The sequence below is a fragment of the Durio zibethinus genome, chromosome 12 (assembly GCF_047325235.1).
Source record: "Durio zibethinus cultivar Kanyao isolate XHJ-2024 chromosome 12, ASM4732523v1, whole genome shotgun sequence".
Taxonomy (NCBI): Eukaryota; Viridiplantae; Streptophyta; class Magnoliopsida; order Malvales; family Malvaceae; genus Durio; species Durio zibethinus.
In genome coordinates, this window is record NC_143173.1 from 10,882,562 (window position 1) to 10,894,286 (window position 11,725).

At 31.0% G+C, this 11,725-nt stretch overlaps 1 protein-coding gene and 1 pseudogene across 1 annotated transcript; both read left to right on the forward strand.

Moving 5' to 3' along the window:
* Positions 1 to 264: 264 nt before the first annotated feature.
* Positions 265 to 7,344, forward strand: LOC111296709 (AP2-like ethylene-responsive transcription factor BBM2). The gene is made up of 9 exons (XM_089741613.1): positions 265 to 1,119; positions 1,152 to 1,308; positions 1,443 to 1,525; positions 1,708 to 1,716; positions 1,804 to 1,892; positions 2,197 to 2,270; positions 2,378 to 2,424; positions 5,738 to 5,815; positions 6,115 to 7,344. The coding sequence occupies exons 1-9, from the start codon at positions 669 to 671 to the stop codon at positions 7,005 to 7,007; spliced, it is 1,881 nt and encodes a 626-aa protein (XP_089597739.1). The 5' UTR covers positions 265 to 668; the 3' UTR covers positions 7,008 to 7,344.
* A 2,475-nt stretch (positions 7,345 to 9,819) lies between these two features.
* LOC149515667 (uncharacterized) lies at positions 9,820 to 10,750 on the forward strand (annotated as a pseudogene).
* Positions 10,751 to 11,725: the final 975 nt, after the last annotated feature.

Genomic DNA, 11,725 nt, shown 5'->3' on the forward strand with positions numbered 1-11,725 from the left:
TTCGAATTAGATTACCTTCTCTAAGAGAGAGGGGTTATATAAATCTTCATTTTTGTGCCTTGGAAGAGATTATTTCTCTTCAATTTTTTAACCTTTTCTGGTTCATTCTTTTCTTCTTTACTGCTATTCCTACGATGCTCTCACTTCTTCTACCTCTAGTACTACTTTCATGCAAGAACTAATCTCACATCTCCTTATCAGTTCACCATAAAAGCACAGATCTTTCATGCTTGTCTTTTTAGTTTTTACGGTTTCCATGAATAATTGGTTGGCCTTTTCTTTGTCAACTCAAGAACTTCCATCACAGCCCGTTGATCATCAAGGTCATCACTCTCAAGCCACTGTCTCTCGCCTTGGTTTCAACTCTGATAAATTCTCAGGTACCGACATGTCTAGCGAGTGTTTTGATCTTACCTGGAAATTCTCGGCTCCTTCTCTCAATCTCGCGCCCCCTTTTGGCATACTTGAAGTCTACAACAAAAACAATTGATTTCAAGATTTGGTTTGCTTCGCTTCATCAAAACACATGCACTTTCACATCTTTCTCTCATGTCGAACGCTTAAGCTCCAAAACCCTAACCATTCTTTCTTGTTCCTCAATCATATTTCAAAAGTATGATTCTTTTTTTTTTTTTTTTGTTGCAGATTGGACTGTGAAGGGTTTAGGAATGAATTCAGATGGAAACGACAAGACAAGCTCAGAGCTTTCCATGTTGATGGGGAGTTCATGCAATAGCCAAAATCTTAATCAAAGCAACCAAGGACCTAAGCTTGAAAACTTCCTTGGAAGTCACTCTTTCTGCAATCCTCAACTAAATAAGCTCCATAGTTGCAACACTATGTACAACACTACCCCCAGAGAATACATGTTTCCCAAATGTAAATTGCAGCTTCCATCAGAAGAGATAACAAATGCAAGAACAAGCAACGGAGGAGATGACAATAATAGTAATAACAACAAGTACATCAACACCTGCAATAGCAGTAGCTCCATTGGTTTATCCATGATCAACACTTGGTTAAGGAACCAACCAGCACCGACTCAAGCAGAAGCTAATAACAATGGCGGCGCTTCACAATCTTTGTCTCTTTCAATGAGTACTGGTTCACAAACAGGCTCTCCTTTGCCCTACTGACCACAAGCACTGGCAGCGGAAGCGGTGGAGAGAGCTCATCCTCTGACAATAATAAGCAGCAAAAGAATCCAACAGCTATGGAAATTACCCAAAGCAGTGTAAATGAAGCGATACCAAGTAAATCTATTGACACTTTTGGGCAAAGAACTTCCATATACCATGGTATAACCAGGTTGTTATTTTCTTTGCATAAAACCATACATTGTTCTATTTTCCTTATTAATTCTTTATATATATATATATATATATATATTTCAGTGAAAAAATGTTACAATTTTAGGGGTTTTAATTTTTGGGTTTTTGCAGGCATAGATGGACGGGTAGATATGAAGCTCATATGTGGGACAATAGTTGCAGAAGAGAAGGGCAAACTCGTAAAGGAAGGCAAGGTATTGTTTTGATTTCTCTATTTGTACCTCCTAATTTTCTTTTTAATGATAATATACTTACAGTTTTTTTCATTCATTTTTAATGAATGGTTATTCGTTTTTTTTATCATTTAGTAAGTCCTGATTCCATTTTTCTGCAATTTCTTATGATTTGGTGTTGGGCAACCTCGATATAGTTGCAGTTTATTTGGGTAGGTACAAAAGAAGAAAGGCTCTTTGGTTTATTCCTCTTGCAGTTTATTTGTTAATCATTTTTTTTTTTTTAATTTGGTTTATAGAAGGGTATGACAAAGAAGAAAAGGCAGCTAGAGCTTATGATTTAGCTGCACTGAAGTACTTGGGAACCACAACAACAACAAATTTTCCTGTAAATTTCCGCTCCCTTTTGTACCCCAAACTTACATACATATACAAGTTAAAACCATTATTGATATATAATGCATTAGTTGCCTATTTTTCGTCCTTGTACATTTGGATTCGCCTTTAGGAGTTTAATTATATTAATCTGAGCACTGTACATGTTCTTGTGCTCCTAAAAGGCATCCCCACTCCCCACTGGAAGGAATTTTGCCATCTAATAGCAGCAAGTAGAATATTGACTAGATTTACATATGGTTTTGGTTGTTAACAGTAATCTTTTCTTTTTATGTATATTAATTTTTTAATTGCAGATTAGCTACTATGAAAAAGAGTTGGAAGAAATGAAGCATATGACCAGCCAGGAGTATGTTGCATCTCTGCGAAGGTATAGCACTGGAAAAACAATTGCCTTATATATTATGTTGGATGGAGCAAAAATAATAGAAATCCATGGCCATGAATGGTAGAACTTTATGTGTTTCTTTGATGCAGGAAGAGTATTGGATTTTCTCGAGGAGCATCAATCTATAGAGTCACAAGGTATGAAAATTAAGCTTCATTTTTTCATATATATATATATATATATTTGATGAGAGTATCTTGAATCTTAAGCTTCTTTTGGTAGGAAAAAAAAAAGAAAAAAGAAAAAAAATTAATTTAATGATTAAACTATAAAATAATATAAACCGAAAAATTTTACTGGATTTGCTTGGGTCTCAATTTTATTAAGTATGAATAAATAATAGATATTTGTAAAATAATATTTCATATGATCTGATTAATAAATTCATTCAATTGAAACTCCATTAATGTATAAACTAAAATAAAATATAATTATCACTCACAAAAATGGTTGAGAAAATATGTCTATTAATTGGTTCAGAAAATTATACATATATCCTCAAAGAGAACGCACTAAAAATCCTTTATCTCCTTTTTTTTTTTCTTGTTTCTTTCCACAAAATCCTTTTGGGTTTGATTGGTTTCAGTACTCGGTAGGCTTAATAAGCTTACTGAGAGCCCAATTCTTTTTTTTTTTTTTTTCTCATTCCATTCTCTTTCCCTAAGATGATAAACGAGAAAATATATATATATATATATATATATAGTTTAATTAGCTGTCAAATGGCAGCCGATTGGAGCTTAATTGAAGTTCAATTAAAAATAATAAAATAACAACTCATCTTTAATATAACTAGACGATGCTTGTACTTTGCAGCGGGTAATTTAGAGACATACATTAGCAAAAGAGAATGTTAGTATCCAGAAACATAGTATTTTTATATCACAAATGTTTGATTTAGAAAATAGTTTAATAACAAAAGCAGATGCGTTTTGGAGATTTGAAAACTATTTACACGATAAATAAAAGGGGGATTAGTAGTGACTAAATATGAAATGCAAATTGAAAATCAAAGTAATTCAAATAAAAAAAAAGAAGAGTAAAAGACCATGGTAGTTGATGGAAATGAGCAATAAGAATGTTTTAACTATATTATATAAAGCAAAGAAAAGTTCTGATAATAGGTCACATTACAATTACAAACGTGAGAAATTTGAGAAAATAATAATAAATAAAGATAATTTTTTTCCTCTCATAAGCATCTAAACAATACCTTAGTTGTAATTCAAGTAAATACATCAAAATTTTGATCTTAATAATTCAATGATAATGATACGAATTACTCAAACATAAAGAATTTCAAACATATAATAATTAGGAGCTTGTATAATAATCTGCTAAACATATATTATTAGAACAACAAAAAGCATTGCTTGTTACCACTCTTCTAATTCAATGATGCTAGAGAAAGAAAGATGCATTAGTAGCAATGGTCAATGGGTCATGCATTTTATGCTCATGAATTCAATTTACCCAATTTTGAAATGTTTGGATTCATTGCCTCTTTAAAATAATGATTTGCTATTTTTCTCATGAAAAAAGTTAACCAAAGCAATAAAAGTATATTGGAAAGGAACCTCATGCTATTTCCTCCCACTACATCAACTTAGAAAATCAAAACTCAAAAGCCAGAAAACAAGCCCAACAAAAACATTATTTTTTCATGCATTTATCTTAAACTTGATAAAGATTAGAGTTACTGTTCTAAGAGTGGGGAGGAGTGATAGAAATGTCAACAGTACTCAACAAACAATCATAACCTGAGAAAAAACGAGTTGATTAAAACACAGAAATTTCACAATTCAATGACGACAAGTAAAAAGAAAATCAAAATTACCCAAAAAAAAAAAAAAACACGACAAGGCATAAAAGTGATGAAAGAAAACCCAGAAAAAAAAAAAAACAAAGAAATGTAGGAAAAGTTAACGAACACAACGCAAGAAATTAAAAAAAAAAATAAAGCAAACTCAGAAATGAAATCCATAGAAGAAAGATGAAAGAAATCCAAAACAAAAAATGAGAGAAGGAAGAAAAGCATACAGACAAAAAGCAATAAACTTTCCCACTGAAAATTTTAAAAAATTCTTTAAATCTATGTTAGATTTAACCTAGCCTAACTGCCCTATTTAACTGATGTAAAATATTCAATAAACCTCCTAAATGACAAATAACTAATCGCTTAATCAATCTAAGACCTATCATGAAATTAAAATACCGATGACTTAAACTCTCTCGAAAGCTTTTTCTCTCTCAGCAATTTCCATAAGCTTCTCTTATTTATTTCTAAATTACCCTTTAAATTATTTTTTAAATAAAAAAATGGTTTGGCCACTAATTATAAAGTGGGAATAATTTTATAATTTTTTTTATAAATACAAGAAAGATTTTGGATAGAAAAGAATCTAAACCATCGTGGAGTTAGGTGTGGGCCATTTTAACATTAGCAGAGGACAGAAATAAAATCCAAGAATCAAAATCATAAAAAAAGCTGAGATTGTGGGGACGCCAAGATGCTTTCGATGAATATCAAGCAAATCATTTTTAAAATAGATTATTTACCTGAATGGGTAAACCATTCTCAAATTGTTTTCCGCCACTAATAATGTGAAAGTTCATTAAATCACCATAACATAATCAAAGAAAAAAAAAATCATGCAAAAACAGATCACAAAATGAATATTAGAGAAGCTTTTAGCAAACTCAAAAACAAAACATCGAATCATACAAGTAATACACAAAAAATAAAAAAAAAAGTTTTCTTTTGAATTTTTTTCCTGTTCGGGTGCTTTGAATTGGTGACTAAAAGGCTAATGGAAGAGTAAGGAATCTTCTCCTGGTTTCTCAAATGATGAAAAACGGCCAAAACAATGGTGGTCTAAGCTAGTTTGGATTTATCTACAAAATTTTAGAGGGATTTGAAAGATTTTGAATCAAGAAAGGAAAAGGCTTTGTTTTGTCAAATAATCGCCCTCCAGAAGCTTCTTGTCGGGAGTTGGGAAAACAGCTATGAAGAAGGAGAAACAGCTGTAAAGAATTTTTATTACCCAAATCTATCATTTAAATTTTTTTTAAAGACATTCAATTAGTGCACTCATAATTGGAGTTAGGGATTCTTTTTATTGTAAGTAATAGATGTTTTTAATATAATTTTATAGATTGTCACGAAGCGGAATCATTAAATTAAAAATTTAATTTTCTTTCCTCCCTCTTTCTTTCTCACCAAACAGAGCCTGAGTCTCTTAACAGAGCATAAACAAACAACTGCAATGGGCTAGAGGTTTTGCACTCCTGATTCTCATAGAAACACTCAATTTGCCAGTACTAATTGCATGCCTTCAGCGGCATTTTCATGGTTTATTACATCATCTTTTTGCTGTCCTCAGCTTTGCAGTAAGCAATATTCCTGTTTTTAATACTAATTAACGTTGAAATTTGGTTGAAATTAAACGGGCACCACCAAAATGGAAGATTGCAAGCAAGGATTGAAAGAGTCGCTGGCAACAAAGACCATTACTTGGGGAAATTCAGTAAGTTTGGGTTCTGCATTTTTCTTCTTTGTTATGTGTTTAACCATTGTACAATGTTTTGACAAATGGCCAGAAAGTTTCCATGACAATCAAACTGGGAAAATTTAAAAATAGTGGTAACAATAATTGAACTGCTATATTCAATTCTCCAATTTGATGATTTATTCACTCGACAATCAATTTTGTTGGTTGATATATGTATATAGCATAAGCATACGATGTAAACTTCTTTTTAGGGCCGTTTTAATTGGTAATAATTTTAAGTAACCATTGTTTTTTTGCAATGAATTTTTATATAGGTACGCAGGAAGAGGCAGCAGAAGCCTATGACATTGCAGCCATAAAATTCAGAGGACTGAAAGCTGTTACCAACTTTGATACGAGTAGATATGATGTTAAGAGCATATTAGAGAGCAGTACATTGCCAATTGGTGGAGCTGCAAAGCGATTAAAAGATGTTGAGCAAGCAGAAATGGCTATAGATGTACGAAGGACAGATGATGATAACATGAGTACGCACTTCTCAGATGGAATCAACAATTATGGTGCAGTACACCACGGCTGGCCTACTGCATTTCAACAAACTCAGCCTTTTAGCATGCACTATCCTTATGGACAAAGAGTTTGGTGCAAGCAAGAGCAAGATTCTGAAGCCAATCACACCTTCCGGGATCTTCATCAACTACAATTAGGAAGCACCCACAATTTTTTTCTGCCTTCTGTTTTGCAAAATCTCATGGCCATGGACACTGCTTCATTGGAGCATAGCTCTGCTTCTAACTCAGTCATCTATAGCAATGGCGGTACAGGCCGTGATGGTGCAGGAAGTAATGGTGCTAATGGTAGCTACCAAGGGTTCGGGTATGGGGGCAATAGTGGAGGATATGTGATCCCCTTGGGGACTGTGATAGCCAGTGATAGTAACCAAAATCAAGGCAATGATTTTGGAGACAATGAAGTGAAAGCACTTGGTTGCGAAAAGATGTATGGATCAGCTGATCTTTATCATTCAAGGAACTTGTATTATCTTTCGCAGCAATCATCAACGGATGGAGTGAAGGGTAGCTTCTATGATCAAGCCTCAGCAAGCAATAACTGGGTGCCAACTGTAGTTCCTACCATTGCACAAAGGTTAAGCAATATGGCTGTCTGCCATGGAACCCCAACTTTTACAGTATGGAATGATGCATAAGATCAGAGGAGATGGGTCTATGGGAAAGGAAAGGATCGATGGATACATATCTGATTTCTTAACTTTGATTTATTCCTTCTACATTAATTAATTCAACAAAGAAAGATAGGCCCCTTTTTGGTTGACAGCTTTTTTATTTTTTAAGTCCTCTAACCTTGCAGCATGACAATATACATTAAGGGTACAAAACTGAAGTTCCGCCATAGAATTTGAGACTTCTGATTCTCAATTGCTATGAATTTTGGGAACTTCAAGTAAGATACGATGGATCCTTGGAAAGTTTATAATACCAGGCTTTGTAATTTTGAATGACAAAGTTATGAATCTAATGGTACAAAGAAAGGGATTTTCCTCCACTTTTGTGTATGTTTATCATGTGTTCTCATTAAATTCATTTATATATATATATATATATATATATTACGTTACGTACCAAAATTGCTATATAATTGCCCAATGAAATGCATCACATCCATGTATAAGGAGATATCCACTTACGTTAATGTAAAACTAATTAAATATGCACATTTTCATATCTTTTTATACTATTTAACATTTTCTCAATCCAATGGTTGGATTTTATGTTCTATTTATATAAGTCATACATGTCAGATTTCAAATTAATTAAAAATTTATAACCATTTTTTTATAATAAACAAATTTCAACCTTTAAATAAATTATAAAAAGGTGTTCTTAATGAATTGATAGAGATATAAGATTACCTTGAAATTTTATTCTCACAATAAACTGTTTATTGTGAGTATGGTTCAAGTGGACAGTCCTAAAGCTAGGATTGCGAGCCACTCATACAGGATCGATCTTGAAAATTTTGAATTGTGGATCGAACCATCACCCTTCAGGTTTGTGAATCACCCATGCAAGGTCGCTTTGATGTGATACCAAATTGATTTTAGATTTAATTTTTTTTCAAAAATATATAATTTAAATAATAAATTTTAATATCATAAATAAAAATTATAATCACATAAGTCAAATTCGTGAATCCATATTACAATTCATATCAAAATTAAATTAGTACGAAATGCATACAAACCACAAACATTCACAAGTTTATAATGAAAATATCTTGTTGTGCGATATGGATCGTAGCAAGAAATGTTGTGATGAATAAAGTATCAGTCTCATGAGAACTATAAATAGAATTAACATTAATTACCAAAATTGAACACCCTAAATTATATCCAAACTTTTCAAAATTTATCAAATTATTAATCTACTTATGTAAAACCAAATTTAATTGTATTAAACTAACTAATGGAAAACAAAATTAAGGCTGCAATTAAATTAAAACAACAACTTAACTATAATGTAGTAAATTAAATAACATGCAAACAAAACATTAAACGAACCAAAACAATGTAGTCAACTAATAATAAAATTTAAACCTAGAGCAGAAACTAAAACTGTAGTTTAATCTAATGTAGAAAATGAAAATTGTAGGCTTTGTTTGGTACTAAGAAAAATTGATTTTGGAAGTCATTATTCTTGTTTTCCAATGTTTGAAAAGGCATTAATAATTTGGTCAATGAAAATTACTTTTAGATCAACAAAAAATTATATCATAACACGTAGAAATTGTCTTGTTTTTTTTTTCAGCGGAAGACAATTTCCATCATTTTTATTACCCCTTAATTCTACCGAAAAACCATAATCTCTCTCAAACCCTAACCCATTCTCCATTTCAAGCCACCATCAAAACTTACCAATCTCCCTTTTCTTTTGAGCACTAATTCCACTGACAAACCATAATCCCTCACTCTTTGCTTTTTTTTTTTTTCTTCTTTGTTTTTACAGATATCTTCTATTTGCTTCATGGGTAAAGCACACTTGTTCCAACACCAATTGCTTTGTAGGTAAAGCTTCCTTATTCTAGCACTAGGTTCAGCTTCAAATTTCTCTTTTTGAAAGGTTTGATTTTTAGATCTTTCAACTTTTACAACTTTTTCTTTCCCTAATTTCGTATTTTGAACTTTGTTGCTATACTTATTGTTTTAAAATTTAATAATAATTGAAATTCTTTTTTTTTTTTATTTTGTCTTTGTTCATCCATGAAATTGATTTTTTTTATTCATTTGAGTATTGGGTTTTTTATCATATATATCTATATCAAAATATTTATTATATATGATGAGCTTTGCTTGTTTTGGAGCATTTCTTGTCCCGGTGTTGCACAAAAATCAACCTTGAGCTTTGTTTGTCCTGAGTATGTTTTATTTGTCTTGCATGCCTTTGTTTTATTTGTCTCTAATTATGTATTCTTTTGAGCTCAATTTTGTTATAAAATTTGGAACTCTTGTATATTCTTTATCAAAATTAGTTCTCATAAAATAACAGAAATTGAATATTATTATAATTATTTCTTTGTAGATGGATAAAAATTCTTTACATGCAATGATTATAGGTGCAACTGCTTCAGTGTTGGCTTTTGGTATTGTTTTCATTGAAAAATATCGATCTAGTAACTATATACCAATTGAGCCTAGTGTCAATTTAGATGAAGAAAATGAGATGTACATCGACAATATTTTACATAGAGGAGATACCCATTGTATGAATTAAATAAGAATGAGACCAATTGCATTTATTAGATTGTGTGACATTCTTAACAAAAATAATTTAGTACAATCAAGTAGATATTTGTCTATGAGAGAACAAATTATTGTATTTTTGCATCTAATTGGTTATAATGCAAGGCTGCGAGTGATTGGATCAAGATATTTTAGATCAATTGAGACAATTCATGGATACTTAAGAATTGTCTTAAAAGCAATTTTGAAATTATATAAAAACATGATTAGGCTACATGATGATTCGACTCCATCTAAAATAAGGAATAACCAGAGATTTTATCCATATTTTAAGGTACAAATCAATGTTAGTAGTAAAAAATTTTCATATATTTTAGAAAAAGTTTATAAATTTTATTTTCTAAAATCTATCTACAATAATAATAGGATTGTGTAGGATCATTAGATGGCATTCATTTCGTGCATCTATGTTAATTGAGATTCAAAGAAGATTTCGTAGTAGAAAAAGAGGAATGACACAAAATGTTTTAGCTATAATCACTTTTAACTTAAAACTTACTTATGTGCTTGCTGGTTGGGAAAGAAGTGCACGTAATTCTCATATTTTAAATGGTGCATTTTCAAGGCTAAGAAGATTTAGAATTCCAAAAGATTAGCTAGTGAAAACTAAAAGATTAGCAATTTACACTATTTTGATAACTAGTCTATTTAGCAATAATATATTTTTTTGTAAATTTATAGGCAAATATTATCTTACTGATGTTAGATATGGCATCCGAAATGGAATTATCAATCCATATCATGGTGTTTGATAGCACTTGAAAAAGTTTAGTAATCACCATCTTGAGAGTGATAAAGAACTTTTTAATTTTTGCCATTCCTCTTTGCAAATAGCTATTGAACATGTATTTAGAATTTTGAAAAAACATTTTCTTGTGCGGGATTCTAAACCATTTTTGAATTATGACACCCAAGTAAATATAGTTTTAGCTGGTTGCATCATCTACAATCACATAATGGGAGTTGATCCTAATGATTCACTTAATCAAGAATTACTTGATGCCATAGACTCTGAAAATATGATAATTTTTCAAATAGCTCTTGAAGAGAGAGAAGAAACTAGAGAATGGATGACAAAGAGGCATGAAACTGTGCATGCTATGTGGATTGATTATGGGTCTATGAGAATGTAACCTATTCTGATTTATGTTTTTGAACATTGATATGTTACTAAGTTGTTTATTATGTATGTTTTCTATTATTTGAAGTTGTTATGAACATTAGTGGGTGATTATGAACTTTATCGGATTGCTTAAGAATTGATTATGCATTTTTTTTATTTGATTATGTATGATTGTTTATTATATTTATCTTTTTAAGTATAAATATTATCATCATTATAGAAATGAAGAAGTCAAAGCAACTTGGGTGGACAAAGCCCATGGAACATGTTTTACTTGAGATCCTTTCTAATGAGTCTCTAAAGCGAAACAAACCTTCTAACATTTTTAAGCCATGCTCATACACTTTAGTAGCTCAAGCTATAAATGAAAATTTTAATGTTGAATGTGAGGCAAACCATGTGAAGAATCATTTTAAGATTGTGAAAACACTTGGAATCCAAAAACTTGTTGGCAATAGTGGATTTGAATGGGATGACAACTTAAAGATTGTGACTACATCAAGAAAAGTTTATGATGATGAAGTGATAGTATCTTAATTTTTTTGAAGGATTTATATTAATATTTTGTTATTGTGGTGAATTGATTTTATTTTTTTTTATGTTAATAACCATAAATAAGCACATCCTAAACATAAATCATTCATCAACAAGAAACTTGACATGTATGATGAAATGGCTTTAATTGTTTGGAAAGATACGACTACTGGGAGTTTCGCCAAATCTTTTGCTTATATAAATTTAGAAAACATTGAGGTTGATTCAATGCTTGCAAGGTTGGAAAATTAAGTTGATCAATATACCATTAAAAGGAAAGAAACATTTTCCTTGATTGGTATTTCACAACCTCGATCTCATTACAAAAGAGAACATTTTCAAACTGTCAAAGATGAGAAACTTGATAAAATTTCAAAAATGAAGATATTGCCTATGCCATTAAAAAATTAAGTGATGATCAGATTATTACCATTGAACTTTATGAGTAAGT